Source organism: Hyaena hyaena, unplaced genomic scaffold (assembly GCF_003009895.1).
Source record: "Hyaena hyaena isolate Hyena2069 unplaced genomic scaffold, ASM300989v1 scaffold_664, whole genome shotgun sequence".
NCBI lineage: Eukaryota > Metazoa > Chordata > Mammalia > Carnivora > Hyaenidae > Hyaena > Hyaena hyaena.
In genome coordinates, this window is record NW_024081298.1 from 690,061 (window position 1) to 703,848 (window position 13,788).

Consider the following 13,788-nt stretch of genomic DNA (forward strand, 5'->3'; position numbering starts at 1 on the left):
ATATAAACATGATTATAAGAGATCCCACCTACATGGATGGGCCCATGAGGACTATTTCAAGACCTATGTCACAAGCAGTACGGTCATTCATATATGAATCAAGGTGATCAATCATCAGGTCATAAAAAAAATACAATTCTTTAAAATACAGGACAGGTGACTTGATTTACAGGTTAAGGAAACATTCTACTTGTCTACATTTTGATTAACTTTATTAATAACCATAGGAGGGGACATTAAAATCAACTGATGACATGCCAAAGTATGAGAAGCACTCAAAATACACTCTAAACCCAATGTTTAATTAAATTAATATTCTATAGTTGTTTCCAAAAAGTTATGTTACAGTTACCAATGATAATTGCACTAAGAATTTTGAAAAAGCATGTCAGCCTTTTAGAATTTTATCCTTTGAACATGAGTTATCAGAGGTTCTACTTTGCCTTGAAAAGAACCTTCTTTTCACACAAGAAAGAGTATATAACTAAGCAAGAAAGATCAAATCCTGCTAAGAATATTCCCAAAGGGGAAAAGCTTATATTTGTATCTATATATATTTTTAAGTAAGTTCTGTGCCCAGCTTGAGGCTTGAACTCACGACCCCCCTATCAAGAGTCAGATGCTGAACTCACTGAGCCAGCCAGGTGCCCCTACAGTTGCATTATTTTTAATACATCAAAATCTCCAATTCTATGTCTAGCATAATACCTTGCATAGCATAGAAGGGACACCAAAATTTGTGGTTTTACCTCAGTTGGAGATTAGTAAAATGAGGCTAAGTAAAGAGAAGTGCCAATGATGCAAACACAGGTCATCTGACTAACTCTGAATTTTACCTTAGCTTATACTCAGTAAATTCAGCTTTGGGGCCACTTGCCTAACTTTGCTGGGGCAATGTCAAGAAAATTAGAGCATTATAAACCTTGCTCAACTACTACAAGTTTCAAGGATTCTAGGACAATGTTAGATTATGAAATGCTTAAGAAGTCATAGTCACCATGAGGGAAGAGGAACAGTATAACAGTAAGAGAAAGGGATCGCAGTTTTATGGTGTGTTTTGTTAACATGGTCATATATGATCAGATTTTTAATCAATTGGGTCTGAAACTTATTTTTAATTTGAAGTCCTTAATTTATATTCTGAGGCTTTGTTTACAGAATATGGCAAGACTTTTGAATTTATCATGAAACAGAGGCTTGAAAGAGTTAAAACACTGGACTGATTTACTTCTTCAGTATTGACTGAATCCCCATTTTGTACTGGGCATATGCCAGAAAGCCATAAGGTGAGAAAAAAAATGATCTCTTGCTCTGAGAAACTTATAATTTAGAAAACATAAAGTGATGAAAAATACTGAAATTGCTATAAGCGATATGAGCAAAGTGCTCTCAGTGGACAGGGGAGTTGGAAAAGGCTTCAGAGAAGGATGATTTGATATTTCACCAGTGTCTTCGAGGGGTTTGTTAATCTAGATCATGGAGAAGCTGTAGGAAGGGGGAAGGGGGCACACATATGTAAATATACAGAATCAAAAGTCCATGTCCAATTCATCATTTCATGTTTGTTTTACTAAATCCATAAAGCATAGATTTGGAATAATCTAATCTGTTTTAGCTCATAAGAAGAGAGACCATAATTTCTTAACTACTGTCTAACATGCACTAATAACATGTTTAGTAGTTGTTTTAACTTTATAAATATTTATTTGCTTATTAGGGCCTTGAATTAAAATATGAGGTGTTGCTGAGAGTTCTGCTAAATGCACTAAAAACAAGCTATCAGGCCGACAGGCACGTTCTATCTATCTGTAGGCAAGAAAGAAGAACTAGTCTCGTTAGTTCTGATATAGAAATCAATTTTTTTTTAAATGTTTTTTATTTATTTCTAGGAGAGAGAGAGAGAGACAGCATGAGCAGGGGAGGGTCAGAGAGAGAGGGAGTCACAGACTGAAACAGGCTCCAGGCTCTGAGCTGGCAGTCAGCACAGAGCCCGACGCGGGGCTCGAACCCACGAACCGCGAGATCATGACCTAAGCGAAAGTCGGATGCTTAACCGACTAAGCCACCCAGGTGCCCCTATAGAAATCAATTTTTAAGAAGAGTGAGATTATAAAATATGTACGGATACTTTTATCCCTATAAAAGGGATAGTAGGGTTGGCCCTACTCTTTGCAGTACCTCCTATTTTCATAAAAATTCGAATATAAGAGATGCTCCAAAGTCATGTTTACTTAAATCCAAGAGGAAGGCTGACCTTTGACCTTAGCAATAGTGTCCTCGCCATGCTCTGGTTCTTGCTGTGTAGCTTCACCTTCTGAACTCTCCACAATGGCATCCTGGACAATGGCCGGATTGCCAGAGGCCAGTCGCATGTAGTATTCTTTACTGTCATAACTTATGGCTCTTCTGTATCGAGCAGGTTTCTAAGAAATAACAGAAGAAAAGGATTCAGGTAATTATTTTCAGAATTAAAATATAAGCTTCCTGAGGGAGGGTACGGTGTTAACACTTTATTATGTGTTATCTTTTTAAAGGGATTTTTGACAGGCTGTAGTTATACACAATAAAGCCATACACTTTTGAGTTAAGTTTCTCTATTTTTAAATTGCATTGATTTTTAAAACATACATACATATATATGTATATAAACATTATTAGTTTTTCTTCCTGAAACAGAAATAAATCATCTGTAGTCAAATAACATTTTCATGTTAGTACTGCATGACCTTACCATATTAGATGTGTTAGAAAACCTTCCTAGACAGTAAAGAGAATGCCCAGTGTTGGCCAGCATCAAGTTGCAAGAGGATGTCTGGTTTGCAAGGAGCTGGGAACTTTGCAAACTAAAGTTAAGTAGTCTGGTCTACAGGCCCATCCATTCAGTTGGGACTCATCTGTGCCTGTGTTTACTTTAGATGCCTGGAGGTAAAGACTTAGAACTGCACTGTTCTTTCTCATATTCCCAGTTATCACTGAAATTCTAGAAATGGCCTGAACTTTCAGAGAGTTCTGACCCAACAAGGAATCAACCAGCTTTAGGCCAGATGGTGCTCTCTGGCTGGCCTGCCCCTCCAAGCTGATACATTCAATTTGCTAAAACATCCCTGCTGTTTGTTGTATAAAGTAACATGATCCAGAAGCTTACTATGTTAGAAACATATAGAAGTCCCTCTTGAAGAAGAAATTTATTACCTAGAAACATTAGAAAAGATCTGATATTTTTGGAATACAAGAGCATTTCTTTTTCAGAATAATTAATATTTATTCTAAAAATACAGTCTCCAATTGACCTAAACTTATTTTTTCTTAAAAATAAAACATATGGAAAAAATAAGGTCTAAAATGTCCTACAAAACTGTAAAACCACAGGGAAAATATAGTATGTATATAGGTTTCTTGGTTAGAATGAGACCCAGACTTTGGATTAACAACTTATGCGTTAAAACCTTCCCTTTCTAAACATCATTTCACTTCTCCTACCTCACGAATATGAACAGCTAATTAAAAATATTCTGTTGGCTTACTCTTCAACAAGTAGTCCATATGTTTTTCCACAATAAGGCTTATTTCAAACAAGACCTTTTTAAACAAATGATTTCCAAGTTAAGTGGAAAACAGTGTCCAATTGGTTGAAATATTTAGATTTAATACTGAACTATTTTTGAGATTTAAAACTACATAACTGAAGCCACAATGCCCTTCTCTTAACCCTGACTTTTAACAGAGTCAGGACAGCTGCAAGCTACCTGAGGAATGATATGCAATTAATGGAAAGTGAAATATGTAACATAGGAAACTATTAAAATGAGGTAAAATAATATTACAATGATGGAAGGACCAAACTGGTTAAGCAAACTAATAATACTGCAATAGTTTTGAAATGAAATAAAGGTAGTAAACTTTGTAGTATACCAGTTCTTCTACATGAAGTATAACAATGTTATCTTCAACTCAAAATTGTTCATTTTTAAAAAGATGAAAACATAGTGATGGGCAAGACAATGAGTAGATGGGGGACGTCTACTTGGTTACGGACTTCAACTTGGAAGTAGAAGTCTTATTTCATAAATTTTTGGAGGTAGATTTCTATGTTCTAAAGAACTATTTTTTTTTTTTAAACTGAATTAGGTACTGAATCTTTCTAGAAAAAGAAAATAATAAATTTTTAAACTAATTTTTTAAAAAAAGTGATCTATGTATACTCTTAGTTTTTATTAGTGCCTTCTGATAGAAAAAAATCATTTTTAGAAGAGGATACTCCTTGTATTCTCAAAATACACATTATTTAGTATTTGGAGGAATTAAATGAGTAAACAAACAAAAAAGTTAAGGGTGTCCGGCTGCCCATTACTAACATGCGTCAGAACTTGTTAGTTTGTACGTGAAGCAATACACATGTTATGGTGAGAGCAGCAAACACTCAGCCTGTTAGTTAGTGAGCAGTAGACAGGCCCTAGAAAGCTAGTTAGAATCAAGCCGAGGAAGACTAGGACACCTCTCAGCACAGATGACACCAACCTTTCAACTCTAAGGAACTTACAAGAACAAATTGAAGGTCAATTTTTATGTTAGTCTAGTCTACCATGCACTAAAAAAACAAAAACGAAATAAAAAAAACTGCAAGTATTTGCATTCTCTTATGGTAATTTGTGTTTTACCTTTTGAGGAATGATATCATCAGGTGTCTCGGGCTGTTTACTTGGGACCTCAGACTGAAAACAGGGTATTAAGTATAGACACATCAGAAAAAAAAACAACATAAAGAACACCACAAAAATAAAATTCTCCTGAGGACTGTAGGACATACAGAAGACGCACTCACTCAAAGAAAATTCATATGATATCCTAAGTTGTTTGAAATAATCAGTTAGCATCTTGTGATTATTATTATTTTTTAAATTATCAAAAGTAGCTTTAAAGTAAAAATTACACTAAAATTCTCAAGGCTACTGAACAGGACTAACTGAACAATCACAGACAAAACTTCAGCACAGGTGGCCAATGTCATGGATGATAGACAGGCAACTTTATATGGCTTCAAAAGGAAAAAACAGAAAACTGGATAACAGAATCTAACACTGGCTATTACCTTCCACCTACCTTTTACTGTGCTTATCCCTACATCTGTTTTGTAACAGGAGTAACTGGTTTACACCATTATCTCCAAAACTCCACGTGACAAAAATCATGAGGTGCTTTCCTCCCCTAAAAGCCTGATGCCCTACTTTCTCTGCTACTTTCCCAGCTACAAGCCCAGAAAAGGCTTTGAAAGCATAAGGGAGACTGGGACATCAGCCTCCACACCAAAAGTTTTTGTAAAGAGAACTTCCAAAAATATTAAGTGGTGGCTATATATTTTATTCTCAGAATAAAATCTCAATTAACTAGAAGGCAATTTCTGTTGAGCTGTAGTGTTTGGCTTACACATGTAAACATACATGGATAGCTTCATACAGCCAATAATGCACCCAAGAACGACTCCCAGTTTTTCTTCCTTCTCACGTTTTTATCTGGCGATGAATTCTAGGATCTTTCCCCACAGTAAACAGGTGTCAGTGAAATGATTTCACAAGTGTTTCTTCCCTAGGCAAAACATATGCTGGACTACTAGGCATTCTTTCAAATACAGCAAACTTTTAAGAGCATGCCTTATAATGAAGAATAATCTTTAAAATATATATCCATGTTCTCTATCTTGGTAAGGGTATTGACTACACAAGTATAAAATACACCTATGTGAATACACAATGGTACACTTAGTATTTGTATATCTCAATGTATCTAAAATTCACGTTAATAAAAAAGGAATTATAAGCAAAAACTAAATTCTAATTATTGATATGCATGTGGAATGTTAAGGGATGAAGGATACTGATTCTGCAACTCTCTCTGAAATTCATTAAAAAAGACCAAGATAGATTGCTGGATGTGTGATAGACCAATATAGCAAAATGAACCAATTCCTACTGCCAAACATAACTTTGATGTCCACTATTTATCACCAACCAGAATGCTGGCAGGGTCTGACATGCACAGTCTTTATTTTCCCTGCAGCATATGGTACAGTGCTGCTTTAATACATACTTGCTCTTTGATCCACGGACTGGGGCTATTTTACTACAAGGCACAGCATTCAACCAAAGGGAAAGAGATATGCTATACCAACAGTTTAGTATTATCACACCCCTCTTTTACTTAAAAATTTGTTTACACAGAAATCTAAAATTTTCAAAGTCAGAATTTCTAGAAAATAATTCTTTAGCTATTTTTCTATAACACTGGCAATGGAATTTCCTGAATGAATTGCTTAGAGTCTAGGAATCCTGGTACATATATATTTTACACAAAAAATATATGTGAGGGTAGCCACAGGAGACTTTCTTAATTAGAAAAAGAAACTTCCAGTAAGCTGATTACGCTTCTGTCCCAAGCAGCCCGAAATTAACAGGTGGGCAATGGGGTCTTCACCTGGTGGTAACTACAAATAATGGTACATTTGTTTGAGATTATCATTCTATGAAAATAAATTTGTGAAAGGGGATCACAATTAAAACATGGTTTTCATATCTAAATACAACTTTAATGGCAAAATATGGAATCTTATTCTCCTTCCTTAGGATTCAGAGTAATGACACAATTGCTTAAAAGCCACTGGACTTTATATTTTCATCATACCCCATCTTAATAACACCTACAACTGACATTATCACTTAAAATACAGAATTACAAGGCGCAAGGGTGGCTCAGTCAGTTGAGCATCAGACTCTTGATTTTTGGCTCAGGTCATGATCTCATGTGATTTGTGAAATCAAGCCCTAAATCTGCTTGGGATTGATTCTCTCCCCTTCTCTCTGACCCTCTCCCACTCCTCTTGAACGGACTCTCTTTCTCTCTCAAAAAAAGAACTTTAATAAAAAAAATATAGAATTACAGTGCAATTTAGCATAGCTGCTTTAGTTATGAAAATTATCCCAAAAGAAAAGTCTTTTATTTTTATCTTGAGAGAAACAAAGACAGTGCGAATGGGAAGGGCAGAAAGAATCCCAGACTCCTAACCACCAGTGCAGAGCCCAATGTGGGGCTTGAACCCACAAACTGTGAGACCACGACCTAAGCCAAAATCAAGAGACTGATGATTAACCTACTGAGCCACCCAGATGCCCTCCGAAAGGGAAGTCTTAAACTTCAGCAGCCCTCAGTTCCTATAGGATCCTTTCAAAACTCTGGAAAGTAGTGCCCGAGTAAGTATGTAGCCCTAAGTTTACACTCCTTTTCTTGCAGAGCCCTCTCCCAAATTATATAAACTTAGGCCCAAATATCATAATTTGGCTCTAGCACTTTTTAGTAGAAAAATTTCAGAATTAGGGAAATTCTACAGAATTCTGAATGGGAAAGCAATGGAAAAGTCTACAATTTCAGGAGAAAGAGTGTGGTAAGTCCATTCATTCAATACTTATGAAGTTCCTGAACTCTGTTAGCATTAGAGAGACAAAACCTAGCATATTGTTTCTGTCTGGAAGAATTTCACTGTTCACCAATAATGTCACAAAACCATCAAAGATTAGAATCTTTTCTTTCTCAAAAGTGATTCAACTTCTGAGGAACTGTCATCCTATATACTCATCATATCTTACTCTACTACCTAGTGGATACACCCTAGAACTTTTCTAGGTTCTGATTCCTCATCTGTATAACTGGGAAAACAGTATTAACTATACTTCCGAGGGCTGTGATGAGATGTAACGAAACTGCACATAAACTGCTCTGTCTACAGAGCACTGAGCTCACTGTGCTTCATAAGGATCTGCTCTTCTTTTTTGATCTCATGAGAGAAGTCAGTGAGAGAGCAGCTGCTTCTACTTTTTGGAATCTTCTTTGCTGTAAACACTGCCAGACTGCATACTCCATAAAATAAAAGTGGACATATACTGGCATTTTAAAGTTACAAGAATTCTGAACTGGCAAAACCAAAATAATTAGTCATTCAGAAAATTTCATCATGGCAGATTCAGATTAACCTTGACTTGTGAATGGACAAAGCCAGATAAATTCCACATTCTGTAACTGTCTCTCCTTCCCACCTGTTCTTTCCTTTTCTGTAAATGTATCTCCAGCATTTCTTGACTGCCTTGTATTTCCCAATATGTAACCCATCTGGCTAAAAAATAAGTTCCATCTGGTACATACTTATTTCTAAGACTGTTCAGATTTCTCAGGATGGTGAATGCCTTTGCTTACATAAAATGCTAATGATACTAAGGTTGTAAGTGTGAACTTCAAATAGGTTATTTTGTTTTTATCTGATACAGAAGTTAAAATATACTTTTATAAAGTTGAATGACAGTTATAAAGAAGGAAAGGAACAATATAAAAATATGGTTACAGAAGTAAAAAAAATAGGCCTCATTTAAAAATAGTGAGTTTGTCACGTTTTTAGGAGAGCATATTTATCTTATACTTTAGTATTCTTGAATGGATTCAATGTAAATAACTATTGACTCAAATATTTTATAAGATTGTTATAGGCTTAAAGTCTTAATTATTTACCTGAGGAAAAGATTAAGAGTTAGAGACTGTATTGCTGGTTTGGTCAGACAAAAGTAGGTTCTAGTAAAAGGCTGCAAAATATGGGTGGATTTTCTTTTTTTTTTTTTTACATAGTGCACTAGTATTAGAGATTATGATGCTTTAAGTTACAGCTATACCAAGTATGACATTCTTGACAGAATGGAATAGCTTTGAGAAAAGTGAAGTTATGTTGAAAAATCTTAACTATACATTAGCAGGTCTAAGATCTATATTCTTTTTAGTTTTAACATTTATTCATTTTTGAGAGACAGAGAAAGACAGCATGAGCAAGGGAGGAACCGTGAAAGGAGGCAAAGAATCTGAAGCAGGCTCCAGGCTCTGAGCTGTCATCACAGAGCCTGATACAGGGCTCAAACTCACAGACTGTGAGATCATGACCTGAGTTGAAGTCAGATGCTTAACCAACTGAGCCACCCAGGTGCCCTGTATAATCTAAGAAGTATCAGAACAGAAGCAAAATCTGTGAGTACAAAATAAACAGAGCCAGGGGTTTGGCATAAAATAGAGGCACTGAACAATGCAAGCTTTCCTCACTCTATAGAATCCAAACTACTTATTAGAAGATCCATGTTCCAAGCTGCTTTTATAAAGCTTAGTTTCTTTAATTGTCAAGAGAATCAAATATCAGGTCAAGTGAAAGTATTTAAGCCATGAAGGTTTTTGAAATGAAGTTTTTAATACAATATAATAAAACTTCTACAGTTGGCAAGTGTTTGATTCTAAACATTTTTAGAAATCTCAGACTGTAAAATCCCATTATCCAAGAACAAACCTCAAATGTTCAGTGGATGACTCTTTGTAGTGATCTGGGTTTCTAATTGGGTATAGGAGTATACACTAGATTTATTTAAAAGACACTTAAATACTAGAGTGAAACACAGCATGGAATACATTCCCATGAGAGAGAGTCACCTTTCTGTCTTAATGAAGCACAGGTGGTCAGATCCTTGGGGAGGGGAAAATCTTGGAATATGCTTTTCCAGACTGTATTTTTTTAAAAGCTACAATTTTTTAAATTTAAATGATATTAAAAGAAGATGTAAGAATTTTTCATCAAAGAGGAATAGAGATTAAGAACAAGTCACAAAACAGTGGTCTAAAAGTCAGGGCTTCTCCAGAGCTGTGCCGGTCTAGAACAGCTGCCACTGCCCACGTGAAATGTGGCTAGTTCGAATGCAGGTGTCCTCTTGAGTGTGACATACGAACTACATTTCAGAGACAAGGTATACGTAAATGCCTCATAAATAATGTCTTTGTAATTGATTAAACATTAAAACGATAGTATTAAGAAGCTGAATAAAATGACCAGTGAGACCCCCTTTCAGCTTCCAAAGCTGTGATTCTATGATAAACATGAGTTTTCTAAGGACAAAAGTATACTTCATTTTGGAGGCAAAGGATTATTACTGTACACTGAAGGTTGAATTACTATTCTGAAATGTTATGAGGATTTTCTGAATTGAATTCAGTGGATTTTACAGTCTTATGGTTTCTCTTTAAACTTGTAATGACTTTCTTGGGAAAGTATATTTTCCTTCTTTTTTTTTTTTTTTTGTTGTTTTGTTTTGTTTTGTTTTAAGTAGACTCTACACCCAACGTGAGGCTTGAACTTACAACTCTGAACTGACTGAGCCAGCCAGGTGCGCCCAGGAGAGTATATTTTCCTAAACTTAAAAACACGATTCCTGGGCTATCATCAGCTTAGACGAAATTTTTCTAGTCTTGTGCAAGTTTGAATAAAGACTTTGTGAAGGGTGACCTGTCTGAATAAAAAGAAACATGCTGTGTTTTAAATCTGTGGAATCAGTGATAAAGTTTCTTGATATACAGAAAAAAGATACATATTCAGGCTATTATGCTTGAGCTGTTGTCTGTCATTTCTTCAAAGGATATTGCTTAGTGCCACTATTTGTTTACTTGACGGTTACCAGAATAGGGTCTGGCACACAAAATAAGCACATAAGTTCTTTAGTTTTATGTTGAGTTCTAACAGCTTTTGAGATGGAACTGCTACGGTCTCCATTTTTGGCATTAGGAAATGGAAACCTAACGTGGCTAGTGGCCTGTCGCGGGTAACCCAGCTACTGAAGCGGCAGAGCTAGGTGTGGAACTCAGGCAGTGTGGTCCCAGAGCCTGTCATCTAAACCACTTCACCGTGTGTCTCCCGTCACCTCAGTGTTTCATTCCACCCCCAAACCCCCGTGTTATCAACTTTATACTGTTCAGTGAAGTTCCTAAATTAGACATTCAGGAACTCCTGAACTAAATTAGAGATTAGGATTCTCCTGAAAGGAGAACACCTGTCAGGAAGAAAAATTTTGAAAGAGCCATTACAAACATTTAACCCTGTGTACTCACCGCCACGTTGGTTTCTTGCTCTGTTTCTGGCACATAAGGGTAATGGTTATAAAACATATCATTTCGCACCATTTTTTTCCTCATTCTGCAGGGCCCTTCTGTCATCTCCAGCATCCATTTGTCTAGATGGGAACCGATGGGGGGGCCCCACAACCCCCGCTCCCGCAACAGTTCGTACTCGATCTGGCACCACTCCTCCGTCACATACTTCAGGGCATTTTGCTGGCGCTATGGGGAGGGGTTCCAGGTTGGTTTTCAAGCAAAAGTGGGAACAATGATTAGAAGTCTACAAATAACTTAAAACCAAGTTAATATCTAGAAACAAAACCAGTACATACCATTTCAGTCAATAGTATATAACTAAAATTACATTTATTTATTGTTCTATAACAAAATTATTTTTTAAAAATTAGGCTACTAATTTTGTGAGAAGGTATGGTGCTTACGGTGGCCCAAGTGATTACTTTAGCACCAAGTAAATGACAGGTATGTACAAGGCAGAGTGTGCAGTGCCCTGAACAGAGAAATATTACTTATGGAAATACGCTGCAATGGTTAGTCTGATGTAAGTTAATGGATAAACACAGTAATTTAAGGATGAGTCCCCCTCCCACCCCCAAGTTATAAAACAGGTACTACTAGAACATGGATAGGAGAAAATCTAGTAAATCAGATCAAGAAATACCGCCAGCACACCACATTACTAATAAATTTGGTAACATTTCCAAAAATTTTAGGTAAAGAATATAAACATGCAGCTCTGGTATAGAACTTGATATTCAAAGAAGAATAAAAGAAAAGCCATTTTTTGGGGTGCCTGGGTGGCTCAGTCGGTTGAGCGGCTGACTTCGGCTCAGGTCATGATCTCACGGTTTGTGGGTTCGAGCCAAGCCCCATGTCAGGCTCTGTGCGGACAGCTAGCTCAGAGCCTGTAGCTTGTTTCAGATTCTGTGTCACCCTTCCCTTCTCACACTGTCTCTCTCTCTCTCTCAGAAATAAATAAAACGTTACAAAAAAAAAAAAAAAAAGCCATTTTCAGTTGGCCACGGAGATAGATCCAAACCAGTTTACTTACAAGAAAATTTCTGAATTGGTATAACTTCTTGCTATATATCAAATGTAAAGATGTATAGCACATAACTTCTTGCTATATATCAAATGTAAAGATGTATAGCACATTTAATGATTCATGGATGGAAGTATATAATATCAATCTAAGAATAACGATCTCTTTCTACAACTAATAGTGAAAATTACTGAATGAATAATCTTGAAATTACATGATATCACAGTAGTATTTAATGTGTTCCTAGTGGGGAGGGGGGTCAATACCCTGTAACAAACAGCTAATGTATGCTCATAAAATATTAGCAGTTCAGCATTTAGAAACCTTCAATAGATCTAAATCAGCCACATTGGAAATAAAATATTTAGGGTAAATTTTTGAGTAATTATCAATTCACCAAGAGGATTTCACTGAATTTATTTCTTACCAACATAATCATCAAGGGACTATAACAAAAAAATAACTTTATTTTGTCTTTAAGATTTTTGGAATTTTAAGAGACTTTTCAGAGACTTTGATGCATATTTTCACAGTTTCCTTGTTAAGTCTGAGAGGAATTGTTTTGTATTTTAATATTTATTAGGAACAACAACACATACACTATGTTAGTAGTAAATGTCAATAGTATTTAGTTGTGCTGATTTCCAGTTTGTTGTTTTTTATAATGCCATCTGCTTCTAGAAAGTTCAAATTTTTCTCTTAAAACAAATGGCCAAAGTAGCTGGCAGAGATAATTAAAAACAGCATCTGATGATGAATGCAGTTCAGCAGCTTAAAGGGTTAAAAAAATTATCAAGAGAAGCAGAGTCTTTTTTCACTCAAGGCATGCAAAACAAACCTTTATTATGGTTATGAATTCTTACCTCCTGATATTCCTTATATTGTGTATCTACTAAGTCACGGACAACAGCAATATGTGTAAACATCCATTGGGAAATCTCCTAACAATGGATGGAAAAGAAGACATTAATATTTCACAGATTTCCTGGAAAAATGCTAACTAGCCTTAAAATAGTGCCAAATTATTTATTAAATTAATATTCTGCTAAATGCACAACTACAAAATAAACAAAACTCTAAGATTAATTATGTGATGAACCTAATGGAGGCTTGCATGATGGATACAGACCCACTCCCAGCCCTCCCCTCCACAATGCCTCTTCAAGGACACACTTGCTCCAACAGCTTTTGCGAGTGCCGTCAGCACCTTCAAGGGATCACCTGAGCTGCACAGAACTGCCAGGGAACCCCAAACCCAATGACTGGATGATTCAAAGGTAAGCAGGTTCAGCCATTTCTGCTCAGTACAGGTCGACTGTGACAGGCCATTTTGACCTCAAAGCTCTCACTTAGGTCAGGTGAGGTTAAACATGCCTTGTAACCTGGTATTTCCCTGTGACCAGTTCTGCTTCCTTTCTTACCCTTCCACAAATATGGACCAGAAGGCCACCTGTAATAAACACCTTGTACCAAACTCCCTCTCAGTGTGTTTCCTGGAGAACCCGGCCTAACACACGGAATGAATGATACACATTGTTTCTCTCAGACTCTTCTCACAGCTGCCTAAGATTCTGGGATGGTAGAGGAAGTATGATGAGGAAGAAATTAATGAGGGATAGAGGAGCTTAAAAAAGTCAGTCACAGATATATATGACAAGATAATAAAGAATAAAAAACCCATTTTGTTCTGCTATTGCTTTAAAATTTATATAATTAACAGTAACAAAATTATTGAAAGTTTGGAAAAACTGGAAAAAATTACCCACTGTCTGATC

General features: G+C 36.1%; 1 protein-coding gene across 4 annotated transcripts in view; it reads right to left on the reverse strand.

Moving 5' to 3' along the window:
• Nucleotides 1-13,788, reverse strand: part of WDFY3 (WD repeat and FYVE domain containing 3) — a 240,653-nt gene that overhangs the window by 42,141 nt on the left and 184,724 nt on the right. For 3 of the 4 annotated variants that reach the window (XM_039217080.1, XM_039217078.1, XM_039217077.1), the window contains 4 exons: nt 12,877-12,954; nt 10,948-11,175; nt 4,659-4,712; nt 2,255-2,423 (listed from right to left, as the gene is read on the reverse strand). In XM_039217080.1, the coding sequence (XP_039073011.1) occupies nt 2,255-2,423; nt 4,659-4,712; nt 10,948-11,175; nt 12,877-12,954 (529 nt within the window). The remainder of the gene's footprint in view (nt 1-2,254; nt 2,424-4,658; nt 4,713-10,947; nt 11,176-12,876; nt 12,955-13,788) is intronic. The other variant, XM_039217079.1, reaches the window with a different exon arrangement.